The sequence below is a fragment of the Anolis carolinensis genome, chromosome 2, assembly GCF_035594765.1.
Source record: "Anolis carolinensis isolate JA03-04 chromosome 2, rAnoCar3.1.pri, whole genome shotgun sequence".
Classification (NCBI taxonomy): Eukaryota; Metazoa; Chordata; class Lepidosauria; order Squamata; family Dactyloidae; genus Anolis; species Anolis carolinensis.
This window is the reverse complement of record NC_085842.1, coordinates 150,023,179-150,042,138: the sequence shown is the minus strand read 5'-3', so window position 1 is coordinate 150,042,138 and position 18,960 is coordinate 150,023,179. Positions and strand designations below refer to the sequence as shown.

General features: G+C 44.2%; 1 protein-coding gene across 5 annotated transcripts in view; it reads left to right on the top strand.

The window, feature by feature from the left end:
- Positions 1-18,960, top strand: part of bahcc1 (BAH domain and coiled-coil containing 1) — a 139,249-nt gene that overhangs the window by 102,703 nt on the left and 17,586 nt on the right. For 4 of the 5 annotated variants that reach the window (XM_062970824.1, XM_062970822.1, XM_062970823.1 and 1 more), the window contains exons 8-15: positions 810-968; positions 1,281-1,486; positions 3,902-4,217; positions 4,927-5,625; positions 8,696-8,895; positions 9,482-9,618; positions 9,938-10,063; positions 18,741-18,855. In XM_062970824.1, coding sequence (XP_062826894.1) covers positions 810-968; positions 1,281-1,486; positions 3,902-4,217; positions 4,927-5,625; positions 8,696-8,895; positions 9,482-9,618; positions 9,938-10,063; positions 18,741-18,855 — 1,958 coding nt within the window. The remainder of the gene's footprint in view (positions 1-809; positions 969-1,280; positions 1,487-3,901; positions 4,218-4,926; positions 5,626-8,695; positions 8,896-9,481; positions 9,619-9,937; positions 10,064-18,740; positions 18,856-18,960) is intronic. The other variant, XM_062970826.1, reaches the window with a different exon arrangement.

Sequence of the window (18,960 nt, the reverse complement as noted above, 5' to 3'; positions counted from 1 at the left end):
CCACACCTCTATCCTCTATCCAAATACACACAACATTGTTTGTAAATATTACAGTGTAAGCAGTGAGCTAGTCTGAATTCTTGTCTAGCTTACCATTCAGCGCTTGCAACTTTTTCAGATTTAGGACAGATTTTTCTGTCAAGGTTGTTATTTATTACCATTTAGAATCACAAACACTTGCTTAAGAGAATCCTATGAAAAAAATCATGGGGTTTCCAAAGGTGACTTGAAGGCATATACTCACACGTGGAGGTGACACCTCCAGACAATTCCCCTTATCTCTAAGGGGATTACATGATGATTTCCTTGTAGATATATGATCTCTAGAGCCAGTGTGCAGTGGTTCAAGTGTTGGACCACAACCTTGGAAACCAGTGTTTGAATCCCTAGTCAGGTATGGCAGTCTCCTATGTAACCTTGAGCAAATCACACTCTCAGCCTTAGAGACAGACAAACTGCCACTGAACAAATTTTGCCAAAAAACATCTGATGTCTTAGGTTCACCATAAGTTAGAAACTACTTGAAGGCACATGATAGTTGCAACAACATATTATCTCTTTGCCATAAAACTACATGTATGGTAGAAACACTGTTCTACTGCATTAGGAATGTACATGTACCTGCTTTGCTATGAGTACATTAGTATTGTATTACAAGTTCCTTTACATGATATGTGGCCATGAGAAATTTGGTCATTGAAAGGAAGGCAATTCTCTTCTCTTCAGAGAATATGAGATTGCTGTGAGTATAGTTAGAGTTGGGCTTTCTCTCCATCTCATCTATGTTCTCTTCCCCAACTCCACTCCAGGCATTGGGCACCCTGCTCTGCATCAGAATCTGCCGCCCGGCTTCCCAGCCTCTATGCCAAGTGCCATGCAACCAGTTTTCCCCCTATCTCAAGAACCACCTGCACAACTAGTCATCCTGCCGTCTGAGCCTCCAGCCCATGGTGCCCCCCACACGTTGGGTAAGTAGTATCAGAAAGGGATTGGTGACAATATCCCATGTCATAGATCAGTGGTTCTCAACCTGTGAGTCACCAGATGTTTTGGTCTTAAACTCCCAGAAACCCTAACAGCTGGTAAACTGGCTGGGTTTTCTGGGAGTTGTAGACCAAAACACCTGGAGACCCACAAGTTGGGAACCACTGCCATAGATAGTTGTAGGGAACCTTCCTCTCTGTTGAGAGGAGACAGGGGTGGCTCTCCAGCTCAGGTATCAGGGAGACCTTTTTCTGCTGCCTTTGTTTACTTCTCTGAGTAACCTTCTTATCTCTCAGCAGCTGAGGTGATGGATCAGGCATCAATTTGGCCACCCATGTATTCTAGCCGAGGGCCTAGCTCTCACCTGCAGCACACAGGGCAACTCTATTCCCGGTCCCAGTTCCTGCGTCAGCAAGAACTCTACGCCCTGCAGCAACAACAGCAGCAGCAACAACAGCGTGCAGCACAAGCACTGGAAGTGCAGCGGCACTCACATAGCCAGGTAAATGTGTAAATAAATAGCATCACTAATATGGCCCATCATAATGTCCATTCCTATTGGGTGACTGAAAAAACAGCCTTCTCGGGAATAGACCCCTTTGTGTTTTGTAGGTTAGGGCAAAATACAGTTGTATGGATCAAATGATAATCTGATACTTTTTTCTATAGCGGGGTGGGCAATCTTTTTTTGGGACTAGGAATTTCATTGGCTTAAAGGCACAAGATCCCATCTGATCTTGAAAATTAATCAGGGCCAGTTCTGGTTAGTATTGGGATGGGAGGCTGCATATGAAAACCAGGTGCTGTGGGCTATATTGAAGAGGGAAATCATATCTGAAGTACTTTTTACCTAAGAAATCCATAGGGACCCCATAAGTTGACAAGTGACTTGAAGGCCCATGCCCACATACTTGGAAAATGACCTGGAGCAGAGAGACCTATGTTCCAACAGTGGATGAGACTGAGAGAGTAGAAACAAGGACAAAGCAGGCAGAGATAGGGCAAAATAGTTAAGGTTAGAGGTACCCAATTTGAGTGTTTCCATAGCAAGCCTAGTTTTAAAAGTGTCTGCTGAGGAGTAAGCCCCGTGTAGTAGTTCTGCCTGCAAAGCTCTGTTCTATTCCATGTAGCATCAAGAAAGCCTGGACCACCCACACAGCCTGCTTTAATGTACATCAGCCCATGCATTCCAGACCACAGGGTGACACACACAAAACAAAGTGCATTGCAAAAAGGTGACTGCATAGCTCCAGATGTCTCATCTAAGTAAGCCAAACCACATGTAGTAGGAAAGGCACGCTAACATATGTATGCACACATGTATGTATGTGTATACTCACAAACTCACTTTCAATAGATTTTCCAGTTAGTTTGACTGAGTGAGCAATCTTGCTCTGGTGCTTGTCCAGATCCTGGCCGAGAACGAAAGTTACCTCTTGAGTCATTTCGAAGGAAGTTATATTGGCTACAGATCCATACTGGTCAACATCCTGCTTCTAATAGCATGGTGTGGGTAATAATGGAAATTGATATCCTAAGAGGAAGAACACTTGCTGACTCCAAAGGGCCATGATTGGGGCTTGCTATATGTTGTGATTTTTATGCAAGCACAAAAGGAAACACTATTATGTGGTGGCAGAAATCAACTTTCCTGGAGCTCAGCTTCCACAAATTAGGTACAGAGATGGTTTTGGGGGAAAAGAGGTGAGGCTATTGCCTGGTGAAGCCTTGAAAGGGACTTTATAAGATTTCCTGTGTTCAGAGAACTGGGCTTTCTGCAGTCCACACAGGTCCTTGCATTCTCCAAGCCCTAAGGCGGAAGAAGTTCTGCTGCCTATATGCATTATGGAAGTTCAGCCAATAGTCATCTTTTAATTTTAGGCAATGAGGTTTCAGAACTAAGTTTTTAACTCTGCTGAATTTAATTTACTTTTGTTTAAAATTCTGATTGTTTATATGTAGTTCAAAGCAATATAAAGTCCCACAATAGGAAGCACAAGTCAGTTTTCATCTTAAGTGTAGTCATGTCTTTCATGAACCCACAGTATGTTTCTTCCCATCCAGTAATGGTGGACAGATGCCTGGTATTAGGGAACTGGATTGGATCACTGCAGGGCTTGGCTCGCTCCCTCTCTCCCTCTCTCCCTCTCTCTCTCTCTCTCTCTCTCTCTCTCTCTCTCTCTCTCTCTCTCTCTCTCTCTCTCCCCCCCCCTCCCCTGTTTTCATCCCACTTCAGTGGCTCTCAATCTGTAGGTCCCCAGGTGTTTTGGCCTACAACTCCCAGAAATCCCAGCCAGTTTACCAGCTGTTAGGATTTCTGGGAGTTGAATTCTAAAATATCTGGGGACCCACAGGTTGAGAACCACTGCCCTAAAACCTTTGAGATTAGCAATTCCAGCTCATATTTGGGGGTTGGGGTAGTGCTATATCATTGTTTTAGAACCATACCAGTTCTTAATCACCTTGTGACTTTTGTTTTTGAAGAAAAACTATACTGGCCTAAGGTAAACATGAAAAAATGATCAGTTAGGTACTGGAGGCACGATTGGTCATTTTTGAATGGAAAAGGATTTCTAAGCAAAATATTTGATATGAGGGTGGGGAAAGCTGAGACTCACAATCTGAAAGAAATCTGAAGCAGAAACAGACATACTTAATAGCTATTAGTCACTTTCTTAAACTATAATGCATCAGAGGCACCTAGAAGTCAAAGACATTCTTAGTGACACTATCACCACTAAACCTATCTGACTTTCTGTGAGATTGACACACTTTGGATAAAATACTTTTGGACAGCACTTTCCAGAGTCCCATGTTGAATATGCTGTCTGGTGCATTCTGGGCGCTGTAGCAAAAACAAAAATACACCTGAGTTCTCAAGACAGCTGGTTGACCACCCATCTCTTTCCCATTTTAGAGAAAGCCTGAAGAGTTACTCCCAGAACTGGAGATGCCTGGTCCTGAGAAGCCGCTCAAACCATCTCACAAAGCGGTTGCCTTAAATGGTCCCCCAAAGGGCCTGTCACCATCAACTGCCTGCTCAGCCAAGCTCTCTCCATGTTGCCACCCCCCTAAATGCCCTGCCCCCTGCACTTTACCTGTCTGTCCTGCTGTGGTGCCACGCTCGCCTGCTGTGAGTCCAGTGCCCTCCCAGAACTCCACGGGGCCTGAAGTGGAGAACAAGCAGCCTGAAGGGCAGCCAGCCCAGGACTACCCCAAATCACTGGAACCAGGTAGAGATTTATGTCAATGCTGAAAATGGGGGCAGGGAAGGCATTGCATGGGTGCAAAAGGTCAACTAGTGTGCCTTCCTAATATAGAAATTGCTGTTTTTTTTTCTCATATGGGCTTCCTTGTACTAGTAAGTGGTCTCATATTTGACCTGTTTGAGTTATCGTAGCTTGAGGCCACCATGCTGTCTGGAGCCTGGAAATGCGCAGAATATGAAAACCATGTTCAAAATCCTATAACAAACCAGATTTCTAGATCTCATCGTGGTACAGAAAGAATTGAGACTGTGTGAAACACCTATCAAAAGCTAAATATGAATCAGAAGGAAATCGGGAGTTTCCACTGTTTGGGATCAAGAGCTTAGCGTCTCTTGGTCCCCATGCCTCCAGTGCCCATTTCACCCCAGTACTTCATACCATTATTTTCCTCAGACACTTTGCAAAAGGCAAATAAATTAAAACAACAATAAAAACCGGCTCCACAAAGGCAATGTTTTTAATTTGTTGAACATACTATAATAATTGAATTTGGGAGTCTTTGCGCACTATCCCTAGAGGAGACTTTAATAACTTGGGCCCAGGCTTACAGGTTCCTTTTTTCTGAGTTTGATATATACTTTGTGCAGTTTAAAGAACCCAAGGTGATCTCAATAGGCTGTGAGGCCTCCCTTTTTGCCATGGCTTATTCTGGTGCTTTTTTCTCTCATTCTAGATCTCCCCCCTGGTTATTCCTACCCTGTGGCTGGCCTGGGCTATGCATCACCATTACCCCTGGACCCAGCTGACCCCGACACTATGCAAACTGTCTCCACAGCAGCTGAGCCTGAACAGTCACGCACCTTCCCACCTGAGCAGGAGCCACGCTGCCAGGCAGAAGCCAGCCCACCCCGTGGGGCTGGGGACACTGAAGCGGAACCCTCCCTCCCTCCTGCCCCCCACATCCTTGTGCACCCCCAAAGGCCCAGCCCCACAGAGCTGGTCAAGGAGATCCCTGGTTGCCCCCTGCTGGTCGGGGATGTCCCGGGTGGCTTGGACTCTGCCTCTCAAGAACACCAGGAAGACCCTGGAACAGATGCTCCTATTCTGGGGTCTTCCCCAGAGCTGATGGCTGTGGAGGATAGCCCAGCTGCAACACTGGAAGATGGCTGCCTGGAGGATGAGAGTGACGCTGGCTCACCAGATGTCCCCTCACCGCAGACTGATGTGCAGATAGCACCATGTGGCCTGGATGCCCTTATTGCTGCCAGTATTGACTTGGGTGACCTCCCGGCCTTGGAGTCTCCCCCTCTCTCTCCCGTTCCTTCCCTTTCTTCACCTTCTCCATGGAGCTCAGGGATTCCTGGCATTGCCCTGCTCAGTGAACTGGCTGAACTGGAACTCCGTCGGCAGCACTGTGACGCTGAACTCCATGGTAAGGACGTGAAGGGGCATTTTGACACTGTATTCCTTTCTTCCCACTGAGTCTGCAAGTTTCAGGAGGGAGACAGGATTTGGCCTTTGTTTTGGTGCCTCTTCGCCCATTTTATTCATGGTGCCTAAGGGGCACTCACTCTTTCAGTAAAGGAAAGCAACCTGTCAAGGGCTGGCTTCTCATTACTGAGCAAGATGTAGGGCAAACAATGGTCCTAACATCTGGCCCTGCCTTCCTGACCAGCCGGAGAGTTCAGCACAACTTGTGCCCACTGTAGGTAGGGACGTGCCTATGAGGCAACAGTGAACAAACAAGTAAACATGAAAATGTGTTCATAGTGTGTAGATTGTCTTGGGTCTGTAAAATCAGAAGTCCTGGAATCTTTCTTCAGACCTTGAAGAAAGGTCCACCAAGGTTTTGCCTTCAGCACATACAACAGACAAGTTGGCATTCTTTCTGGGGCCTATTCTCCTGCTCTGTTCCAATAGGCTATTTAGTGTCAGGTGGAACAGCTGGTGTTCAGCTTCATTCTGATAAATACTGTGAATTTTCCTGCCTTTCGGCTCCCCTATTGCATTGCTCAGACAACCCTGCCCAGACTCATAGAATCAGCAGAAACAGACCTCAGAGGCCATCTAGTGCAAGTCCTGGCTGATGCAGGAAAATCACTATTATAACAGTAGCCTCAAGGTTTCACACTAGGCAATAGAAGGTCAAGAACTACCAGAAAATCTGCCTACTTGGCCTCATTGACTAGGCATGCAGCTGGTTAGAAAGACAGCCACTCTCCTATTTCATCTATTGCTCTCAATTCTGTTGATAGAAACATAATTAAATCAGCACCTGTCTGTTGCTTGTCTCCACCTGACAAACGGATTGAGTAAACTTAACAAATACATTTCACTCTTCGGCCTCCTTTCCTTGAAAAAGCCACCTTCTTGCCTAATAACCCAACAGAACTACACATCTCCTCTTGCCTTCAGGTCCTGTCTGGGTGCTCCCAAAGGCCACTGGATAGACAGTACTCACTTTAGGAAGACCTTGCTATTATGTACTGGAAGTACATAATCTAGCCAGGAGTAGAGGACTGCAATCACCCAGCTTTTGTGGTATCGAGAGTGATCTGGAATGTGGGAATGATATCTTTGGATCCATGTGACCAAAGATTGATCTAACATCTGTTACCTGGGTCAATGGGAAATAGTCATGATAGCTGGGGGAGCCTTGGAGTTGTAGTCCAAAAAGATTTTCAAAGCTCCACTCTAGTTGCGCCGTGCTATGAAAAAAGGGTTCAATCCAGCCTTGAGGCACCTTTATAATGTGGGCTACAAGCTATCATATCTCCTGATTGTTACGAATGGAAAATGTTTACGCCTTCCAGGCTAAACCTAAGAAGCAATATGCTTTGAGACCATCATTCTGTTCTGTGTATAGAAAGCAATGTGGAGAAAGGAATTATGGTTCCTGAATTGTAGCAGCATGGAGATATGTAATGGGCCTGTAAGTAAAAGTTACAGGGCTGGGAAAAATGTTGCTGTGTTCATCTGGTAAGGGCTACCAAATGCTTTACAGTGAGAGGGGCTGCTTTAGGGTTAATTTAATGTCTTTTTCTTTCAAAATCTCTATGGGATAGAGTGTTTGACTGTCGTAGGCTTGCAAAAATAATCAGCAGGATGAAAACAGTGAAAGTTTCCCCTTTTAAAAATAGTCGCTATACCTTTCTGTTGCCATTTTTAAGCTTTCTATTTCCTGCCTCCACAAAGGAGGGGTCTACATCAACCCACATGTGCAGATGGTTATCTCTCCCTGTGGCTAAGCAAAGTCTGTACTTTTCATCCATATACAAACGGTTTCTGCACACATACCAGAACTGTTCTTTGCCCACAGTGTAACGGAAACCACATGCAAAGACTTCACTGCATTGCTACTTGCACGTGTGCGTAGGCTCATTCGCAGAGTGTGTCTATATGTATATATAGGTATACACAAAGACACCAAATTTTGTCTGTGCCATTCCTTCCCCCTCTTCTGTCTTCATTTCATCTCATGGGACTTTTAAATGCATAGTCTGTAATTATATTCCAATATACCTCACAACCACTGAGGATGCCAACCATAGATGTTGGCAAACCTTCAGGAGAGAATGCTTCTGGAACATGGCATACAACCCACAAAACTCACAGCAATCCAATTATATTTCACTTTAAACCCTCCTTTCTGGGCATGACTTCTCCCAGAATCTTGTTCTAGCCCTGTTGCTGCTCTGTGAGGCCCCTTTCCCTACAGGCCAGATCTGTGTTGCTGCCTCTTGACTCAAATGGCTTACTTGGATTCCTTGCTGTCACACATGGCACATCAATAGCTTCCCCTCTGCCTGAAAAGATATGGGGTATGCACCTGCAATAAACCTCATATTGTGCCCAGAAGTTCCAGGCTCTGAGTAGAAATAAGGGCAGTTAAATCTTGTGTGCAAATGATCTAAACTGGAGTTCTTCCTATACTAAGGATAGCCTTCTACTACAACCTCCGACCCTTCAAAGCAGATATGGTAACCCAATAATCAAATACATTTGAGAAAGGAAGAGGAGTTTACCTGGAAAAGTAGATCTGTGGGATACAGGTTAGAAACAAGTCCAAGATATATTTGTTGTTGTCTGCTTACAAGTGATTTCTGACTTATGACTACCTTAAGATAACCTTATCTGTGGTTTTCTGTGTCTGAAAATGTGTTATTTGCTCAGTGAACTCCCATGGCTAACTGGGGAATTGAATTCTGGTCTCTAGAGTTGTAGTCCAATACTAAAACCACTACACCACACTGGCTCCATCCAAGATACCCAATCACAGGAAATAAGTTTGGACTTTAAGAAGTCTACAAAGAGGGCACAAAGTTTGGATCACAAAATCATAATCATAAGCTCTGGGTGAGACTTGCACTTTTATATGCATGGGATGTATGTAGACTAGTGTAACATCTATATTATCTGTATGTGTACATGCCATATATGTTAATATTCTGTCGAAGAGAATGTTTTTTTTCTCCAGGACTAAATTTCTCTATTTTTCACAGTGCTGGATGAAGACTTGGCAGCATTCAATCTGCAAAGCCTGGCCACACTTGCTGCAGCCTGGGCCCTTGTGGAGGCAACTGGCCTGGAGAGCAGCCCACCTGAACTCCTCAATTTAGCTGAAGCTGCGCCTTGTGTAGAAATGCCTCCTCGCACACGGGTCTCCCGTCGCAAATACAACTGGACCCCTAAGACCAAGCCTGTAAGTATTTTGCTCCTGGGCATTACTGATAGAACAAGCGGCTAAAGCAGAAAGCCACCTCCAGAGTCCCACTATCACAGCATTCAATTCTGACATGGTTCTAGTGTTAACCAGACAAAATTAGAAGCATTGTGTTTGGTTTCTTCTTGCGTCACATAATGTTCTGCTCCATTGAACTTGTTGCATTTTTAGCCTTCTTATCTAATGAAACTCCCCCTGATAAAGACTCTCAGCTGCCTGGGTAAGCTGTTGGGACTTTGTATTTATTATAAACCACACATAATTTACCACTGGATAACTTTTTTCTCTGGGGAGTGGTGGCTTATTTCTTACTCTCTACCATCAAGGCCCAGTGAGATGAGTATGGAAGCTCTTGATTGTTGCCATCTGAACTTCATCTTTCCAGCATGCAAGAGTAACCAGTTAGCCTTCAATAGCACTGTTTTTCAGCTCAGGAGTGTACCTGTTCCTCAGTTTTCATCCACATAGGAAAAAAGAAGGCACACATACAAAACAGGAATCAAGGCACACACCATAGTCCCTTGCTTTCCACCATCACCATGAGGCCTCCTTCTTTGTATTACAGGTTTGCCCTTTGAAAGCCGCCATTGAGAACTTGGACACACAGGAAGTAGAGATGCGTATGCGTCTAGCAGAACTACAGCGGCGCTACAAGGAAAAACAGCGGGAACTGGCCAAATTGCAGAGGCGACATGACCATGAGTGAGTGTCTCTTCATTACTCACAACAGGTTCCTAGCAAGTGGTGCTGGACCTGCTTTCTTGAAGGCATGTTGGAAAGGCATACTAGCATTAAGAACAGGAGGAGGGCAAGAGTGTGAAAGAACAGCTCATCTGTGGGCTGGCCTTTCTATAGCTTCTGAAGGCTGCAGAATAGGCAAGTGTTGCATTTGCACCAGGAACCTTTTAAGTCTTGTAGACCAGCCATGCTCAGCATCTGAAAGTCTACGTAGGGACTGCCAAGTGGGAGCTGGGAAGCTCTCACCCTTTATCTCGGTGTTCATTGTGGCTTTTGCCTATAGGCGAGATGAAAGCTCCCGGAGTCCAGCTCGACGGGGACCAGGGCGACCTAGAAAACGCAAGCACTCCAGCATCCTCAGCTCCCTGAGACAAGGCTCCATCAACAAAAGTGACAGCAGGAAAGTCAAGTGAGTGAACTGGCATAACTCATGTAGCTGTGCAGGGAAAGAATGGCAGTAGAGATACATAACTTTGTACGCCTCCTAAAAGCATTTTGGGTTACATCTAGGCATTAACTGGTAAATGCAGACTATTGAATCAAGATGGCACAGTGGTTTGTATGGGACTAGAACTCCTAGAGACCAGGGCTCAAATCACCATTCAGCCTTGGAAAAGTAATGGCTAACCTACTCTGAATCAGTCTTGCTGAGAAGACTCTGTGATTGGGTCAACATAAGCAAGGAACAATTTGAAGAGCAAATAGACATTATAGTGTAACTGTCATACCCCTGAGACCAGTATGTCCATTATAGTGTGACTGTCATACCCCCGAGACCAGTATGTCTTCTCTAGGCATATTCTAGGTCCTCCAGAATTATTCTGTTGTATTCTTAGGCCAGATAACCTTCGTTTCATTAGAATCCACTATTATCAATGTTCAGGAGCATGCCCCCTGCAGATATGTGGTCCTGTTCTGTGAGGTTGCTATCATGAGTGAAAATGAAGTTGTATGTAAAGCAGCATAGGAGACCAGAAATTCTGCATGATCAAATTCGGGTTGTTGCCTAGAAGCTATTAAGTAGTGAGCAAGAGTGACAGAGGGCTGATCCTTTCCTCCACCTGCTGCATTTCTCCACCACCATCTGAATTTTTATCTACTACTTATGGATATTTCTAGCCTCAGAATGTGACTGTGGGAGGGAGAATATAAGGAAGAGTAAATCGTACTGCCCACAAATAAAAATTTCAGACATTAGTGCTAACTTTTGTTGCTTATATTGTTGTTGCCTTAGAAGCACTATGACTGTTCACATCAAACAGAATGTGACATGTAGTCCACACATATTGCTGCAATCTTGTGTATTTGTATACTAAACATTGTCAGTACAGGTCTCTAGGGGGAAAGCAAGATCCTCCCTACCTCTGCAAGATTTTGTGTTGCTAGTGTAATTATTACATTGTTGAGTAGGTAGAAAAAAGAAACTGAGTCCATTGAGCATTCTGAGGCCTACACATAAACACACACACACCCCAGAAGTGGATGCATTTCAGTACCAAGTGCCATGATTCTTTTGAACCTCAGAGTGGACCCGAAGACCTGGGAGACTGGCAAACCCGGAGAGATGCCAGTTTTTCTGTGCCCCCCCCCCCCCCCCCGGCCACCCCAATTCATGTCTGCCTTGCCTCCTGCACCGCTCTGGGGAAAGAATTGCCCCTCTTTGAAGAGGAAGGCAGTGTTGCATAAAAGCCTCTTTATCTGTGCTGTATAAAGTCATTGGTCACGCTGCAGTGGTGTTCATTGCTGCTGGCGCTTTATGATTATCCATTAGCCGCCCGGCACAGTCATTCCCGCACTCACGGGCCCTGTATAATTGTCCTTCTCTGCTACAAATTGCCTCTCCCGGCAGGCCCATTTGCATAAATCCTCCAAGCTAGTCCAAACATGATTGGAGCACGCGTGTGTGCGCTGCATCAATCCTGATGATTTGGTAATAATAGTTAAATCTGTACTAAATGGTTCCTTCAATTAAGACAGAAGAAAAAAAATTAATCTCTAGGTTTTATGTCACAAAACATTAGCAAATGTAGTGAAGGTTACAGGGGAAAAAAGCAGTTAGTGTTGGCTTTGGGTTGCAACATGGCTCCACCATATGGCTCATGGAAACATTCCAGGGCTCACTGGAGTACTTGCTTGCCTTTTCTCCCAGTTCCTCTTTGCATTCCCCCCAGCTCAATATATGGATTTCTGGGACAGCGGTGTAGAAGCCATGCCCTCTCACTCAAATCTTGTAAAGTTGAACAGATTCATAGGGAATCAAAGTCAATGGGAAATCAGTTCTTAGTTGATTTCAAAGCTAGTCCGAGCTTTAATCTATCATGTGACATCAGACCACAGTAGAATACAGAGTGAAAGAAGACAACAAGCAGATTACAAATCACAATATTATCACCCCTTGCATTTTAAGATTACATCTACAGGGTACCAGAAATCAGCTAGGTTTTACTTTTGAAATATAGTGTTATATCATTTCAGTTCCGTGACTTCTAAGATAGCCCGTAATGACATTCTAGATTATCCTTTGCCAGGAAAGGAAAAGAGGGGAAACAAAATTTTTCTGCTTAAGAAAAGATGAACTAATATATATGACCATTGTCATAAGCTACTTATAAAACAAGACTTGGTGTGTGTATTGATAAATCAATGTTGCCCAGGGCCTAGACATGTTCCACTGTAGTCTAGTTGAACATTTTGCAAGTTTTTTAAAGTGCAAACTTTTTTCAGACTTGTAAAGTTTTGTTTGAGCAGAGACCATTTTATAAAAAAAGGAGAATGGCCTTCAGTAATGGTGGTCAATATCAGTTCTGTCCAGCTTCCTTTGCATTTCCTAGAAGTCATGTTCTGTATGTGGCTCCATTTGATTGTTGCCCGACATTCCACCCATGATAGAACTGCTAGTGATATCAAATATGTTTGATTAAAATTTCTGAACAAAAAAAAACTCTCCTGAATGCCTATGAAGGAAAATCCACAGCAAACTAAGTGTTTAGTATTAGGAATGTTGAGACATTTCTATTGACTCAAATCAGAATTGCTTCCAACTACACAGCCCAAAGCTTGAGTGGATAGATGCCTTTTCAGCCGATCCAGAGAGCTTTTTGGTTGTCAGCTTTTCAGGAGGGGCTGAAAAGCTGGTGCACAGCATTTTCTCTCTTTCCCATTCCTTAATTATCAGGGCTGGTCCTAGGTAATTTTCAAGTGTAAGCGAACAGAATTATGGTGCCCCCCCAAACCAATCACTGAAAAATAAAAGTATTGAATAAGCAAAAATAATAAGGAGGGATTAAGGAAAAGCCTAAATAAAGAACCAGGCCGCCCTGCTGCCCCTTTAAGGACAGGGACGTGATTCTGGCCTGCGCCTGAGGGCTGTCTCCTCCCCGCCAAAGACACCTTCCCAAGCCTCCTTGGCTTGGCCACGCCTGGGCAGAGGTGCCTCAACGGTTGCTGAAGGCACCATCCTCCAGCTTCAACTGTGCCCCATAGAGGATGGCGCCTTTGGCAACTGCCTAATTTGCCTTGCGGTTGAACAGCTCCTGTTCATTATTATACCTGTGGAGTATTACTATCTCTATGATCTCAGAGTTTAAAAAGATCCCATGAAAGACATGACCAAACCCCATGGTGTCAGATGCATCCTGTAATCTTGTAAAATGGACTCTGCCATTCTAAAGAGCCATAAACAGTGTCCAATCCCAACCCATTTCCCATGAATGCGTGCACGTGAGCACACGTCAAACCAACCCTTTCCCATAGATCAAAGGATGACAGGAAGCTTCCAAATCATGCAGGCTCCTAGAGTGAGATTAGCTTACATACCCATTATATTTGAGCAGTGCAACAGAATGGTGGCTTGTGCTACCTTCTTCTGTGTTCATTTCAGTGTGTCCGCCTTGTAAACCTGTCCTGGCAAACAACGGTGGCATAGGATTCCTTTACTGCTTGCCAGGCCAAGGCTCCCAGCCATAGTGGCATCCCTTCCCTGTGTAGCAGGAAGAAGCTTTTGGCCTCCATGAAGTGACACATGCTTCTGTAGCAGCTGTGGGCCCGGCCCCTTGGCCAGCTTCCTATCAGAAACATTCCTGTCCTTTAAGCTTCCCACGCTGAGCAGAAATTCCTGCCAAGCTTGCCTCCTCCAGCCACTCCCCGGGACTGAGCCATGGCCTTGAGCCATGGCGATTCCCTTCCCGCTTGAGTATGCTGAGGCACAAAGCTTGGGCAGGGGCTTGGTCTTAACTGGATCTGCTTGCCATCCCTAAGCCAGCTTGTTCCTCCTGGCGCTCATAGGCTGTTGCCTGCTTCAGGGAGCTCTGCTCCCTTCCCGTCCTTCTGTTTAACTAGGGAATTCCCTCCTTCCTTTTTGCTGCCTCTGCCAGAATGGAATTTGGCACCCGCTCCAGGGTCGACTCAGGGTCAAAGGGTTGAGGTACAGGGGCACGGCCGAGAGAGAAGTGTGAACAGAAGCTGTCTTGGGAAGATGAGGTTTGGGCAGACTCAAGCCCTGGGCTGCATTCCCAGGGTGGAGCAAACAAGAGGCAGCTTCTCTGGAGCCTGGGTGCTGGAGAGGAGCAATTAGAACTAACGAGCTCTGGAGATCAGCGTGGGCAGGCAGCCAGCGGTGGGGATGGAACAAAGCCTTCAGGGAGCTAATTCATTTCATATTTACTATGCTAGGAGGAGAAGCTGGGAGAGCTTTGCCAAAGCATGGTGCAGCAGATACGTTAGAAGGTGTCAAAAGGTGACCCATCTAAGATAAAGTCAGGCCTAATTTGTCATTCCTATGGGGATGGGAGAAAGAAGGTAAACTTCCTCTGTCTATTCTCCATTCTGGATCCAAGATACTCTTCATCTCTTTCCCTTTTCCCAGCATCAAGCAAGACATCCCACCATTGCAGCTGCCAGATGGGTCCCACCATTTCTGCTGCCAGATGGGTTCAGTCCTAATATTCTTTCCTCTAGGCTGGTCTGAATTGACTGCACACGCTTCCTAAGGGAAGAAGGAAGAAGTTCAAAGAGAGTTGTAACTATATGCTAATAGTAGAGACCTTGGAACTCTCCTTCCACAGACAGTAATAATTGTGGAGTAACTGTCTCTAAGAACTGGGTTTTGAGCACACTGTGATTCCATGGAAGCACAGAGGATAGTCAGAAAGAGGCACTGGGCATATCATGCAGCTTTTTGTAATTCTCAGCTTTCTCTCCTCTTCACTGCTGTTACTGTTATTACTACTGCTATTGTTCAAGGAAGTGCATGCACATGTCCTGTTGGAATATTAGAAACCACAGTGAAATTGCTCAGTGAAATTCGATAGATAGGCTTCCACCTGAACATCAGGAAGAACTTCCTCACTGTGAGAGCTGTTCGACAGTGGAACTCTCTCCCCGGGGCCGTGGTGGAGGCTCCTTCCTTGGAGGCTTTTAAGCAGAGGCTGGATGGCCATCTGTCGGGGGTGCTTTGAATGCGATTTCCTGCTTCTTAGCAGGGGGTTGGACTAGATGGCCCATGTGGTCTCTTCCAACTCTACTATTCTATGATTCTATGATTCTATGATTCTATGCCCTATATGAGTCTGTGTTGCTATTTGTAACTAGACTGATGATGGAAAACAGAACAATTTATGGAAAACGGTGTGGAGATCAAAATAAATCATGCAAAAATAAATAAAAAATCGCACAAACATGCTCATTTTGCCAAAATGTACATAGGTCAACAATTTTTGATTCTGTGGTGCAGAATATGCAGAATGCAGACATTCATGCCTACCAGAGGCATTGCCAACAACTCTAGATTCTCCCATTTTCATTTCTGAAGCACAGAGATAGATTTCCAGAACAGAATACACTAACTTGTTTAGCACCTTGAACATTTAAGATCACTTTTCCTTTCTGCCTATCCCACTGTTAGTTATGGAGAGCAAGTTCAAAATTCCGTTACCACCAGATTCTATTCAGCTCTTAGGATTCTATGTAAAATCCTGGAGAGCAATCACTTTGTGCTGCAAACAGTATAATATTTCTTGGTTTTCTGGTACACATCCACTCGGTACACGTATGCTGGGGAGCTGGAGCCAACCCTTCGTATTGCATGTACGTGCAGGAACACTGCCCAGCAAGCTGAATGGTCCATGTGGGAATTTAACTGCAACACTGAGAAAATGAGAGTGGGCTGAAACAAGGCTTTCATTGCTCAAGAGCGTGAGACAACTTACTCAGCACTCCCCACCCCATGACTCCAGTCCCTGTCCTCCTTTCCTTAGAGACTGTAATACATCCCATATTTTTCCATGAGTTCTTGCAATCCTTTCCCATCACCTCCCTGAATAGAACACACATTCAGAATTTTGGAAAGTAAAGACAAAAGACAAGCACGATGTATAACCTTTGGTCATTCAGCAAATATTTTGCATAATCACTATGGGGTTTGAGAAATTTTGATCCAGAATTCCAGTCCTAATCACTAGATGTATGCATTAACTTCTTGGTTCTTATGAGACTTAATACACACCAAATGTGTGTACATCTACATCTGCCCATAAAACCTGTCACCTTAAAGCAGAACGCAAGGATGGCACTAAAACTATGTGCACAACCCACATTGCCCCCAGTATTGCTATCCTCTTGGTGTAGAGGGAGTTAAGCTGCCAGGGCAGGCGCTACACTGTGGTTCCTCTGGCAATTCCCTTGCACATAAAACCTTCTGACAAGCTCAGCTGAAAGAGGCAATTGTCCCAAAGCCCCCACCATAGCTGGTGAATTAATGAGCTGCAGCAGAAGTGGCAGCCGCTCTGCTTTGGAATGTTGCTGGAAGGCATGAAAAGCCCTGGAATGTCTCCTCCCTTTCCTTTATCAGCCACAGGACACATGGGAGGGGTACAGTATTGTGCCCTCATCTCCCCTCCCTCAAAAAAAGAGAAAAATATATACAAGAGAGGGTGCAGGGAATGCTCTGGAATCGGTTTAGCATCTACTGTTCAGGAAGCTCCAACTGCCTTACCATGTCATTGTTTAGTTCATTTCTCAAGAAGCACTTTCTTCCACTGGAGCATCTGTAGAAACCTCATATGACACACATGCACACATACACACACCACCTGTCCATGTATCCTTTAGGGTTGTGACTATCAGCCTATCTGATATGGGGAGTTCCACTGCACCCTTTCCGTACCATGTGCCAGTTACTATTACTGTGCTTGTACCCAATGGCTACAGATGTTTCCTTCACTGCTGAAATCTCACCTGGAGTATTTTACAGGTTGAGTATCCCTTATCTAAAACGCCTGGAACCTCAAATGTTTTAGATTTCAGATTCTTCCAGATTATCTGTATTTTAGTTACATAAGGAGATATTTTGAAGGCATGATCCAAGTATAAACATGAAATTAATTTATGTGTCATGTACACTTAATACTTATAGTCTGTTTGTACATGAAAAAGTTTGTGTACATTAAACCATCCAGAAGCAAAGAAGCGACTATCTCCACCCATGTGGAGCATTTGGGATTTTTGAGGATTTCAGAATTCCAGATAAGAAATTCCAGAGACCCAACCTGTATTCACTTCCTTGGAGTAGATTCCTCTAAGGAAGTACTTGTTTTATGATCTGTCTGTGAGTACTAACATTTGCCAGGTGTGGAACAGGAAGAATATTGAAGCAACTAGTTATCAATAAATCAGCTGTAATTAATTTCTTTCTCCAGTATACAGAATTATAAATATTTGTCTTATTATTGTAAATGAACAAGGGATACTTTCCTCTCATTTTATGATAAAACTCTGTTTCATTCTTTCCATAGTTTTACGGTTGTGGCCTTACTAGGAAATAGCACCCAAGGCTAAATTGCTTGTGGTGCTTGGGAATATCTGTAGAACCATGGTTTCTCTGCATCTGCATACTTCTTGTTAATATTTTGTAAGATTTGTTTGAGCCGGTCAGATTAGAACAATCAATATTCCATAAAGAGAGTCTCTGCCCTCAGGTCTTCTCTAGAACAGAGTGAATGGTTTCTGCAGAAGCCATTCTTTGAAAGAGTGGGAGATGTATGTTTATATATTTAACATGCTCTTTAATGAACTACCACACCTGGGGTTTCTCATGGTTATGACATAAAGAATAGCAATGGGTAACACAGATAAGTCATCATATGAAACAGGTCATTGGTCCTCACAACATTGAGAACCAGTGTTACTGATCTGAAACTTGTCACACCTTTGAGCCCCCCGTGGCGCATTGGGTAAAACTCTGTGTAGTGAGCTCCAGTCTGTTAGCTCCAGCTCCCCATGCAGAGACATGAGAGAAACCTCCCACAGGATGGTAAAGCATCAAATGTCTGGGTGTCTCCTGGGCAACATCCTTGCAGACGGTCAATTCTCTCACACCAGAAATGACTTGCAGTTTTTCAAGTTGCTTCTGACATGAAAAAAAAAACACCTTTGAGACTTATTCTACCATCAAGGGAAAATGTATGTGAAGAATATGTAGTATTTACATACATAACACAACATTTATATTTCTTCAAATAGCAAAACTGTATTTTGTCTTCTTACAAATAAAAGTAAAGCAGCCAGGCACAAAATAAAATTAAACTAAATGAAACCTAAGGACATCAACTAATACTCCTTTTTCTGGCCCGGATTGGGCAATAAACAGTTACCGTCCTCCATATTTGCAGTTTTAACTCGTGTGGATTTTATTAATATGTTCTCTCTAAATCTCTCTTGGTCTCCAGGGAGACTTCTGCCTGAAGTTGTCCTGGAGGACCTATAGATACCTAGAAAGGTGTTCTCTGATGAAAAAAATATGTCTTTTATTGGCAGTTTTTCCATTTGCTTGGGGGTTCTGTAGCCCAAACCTCAGTGAAAGTGGAGGACATCTTGTAACCACAATGGAATGAGATCATAATTTGTAAATTGGAGGAAGGGTACTGTACTACAAGTTCATACTTGATCAAAAATAATGATCTTTGGTTTTGGCTTTGGACAGTGCTCTACCCATCTGTCCATCTACCTGTGGCCTCTACTCCTTAATAGGGAAGACAATGAACTGAATATCTCTCCACTAGACTCATTGAAGCATTATTTTCAATTCACAGGTCAGTAAAAGCAAGCTTATCACTACTATGCTCAGAGCTACGGACTGAAGGGGAACCAAAGAAGAAAAAAAGGAAAATACCAGAAACAACTTATAGTGGCCTCAAGAGTTCCCAGGTGAGCCTACCTTGTCACCCCTATTTATCTTTACCTTGCAGCTGAATAAGAATTAGACCAGTTAGGCCTGATCAGAGATAACTTCTGGCCCTGCTTCTTAACCAA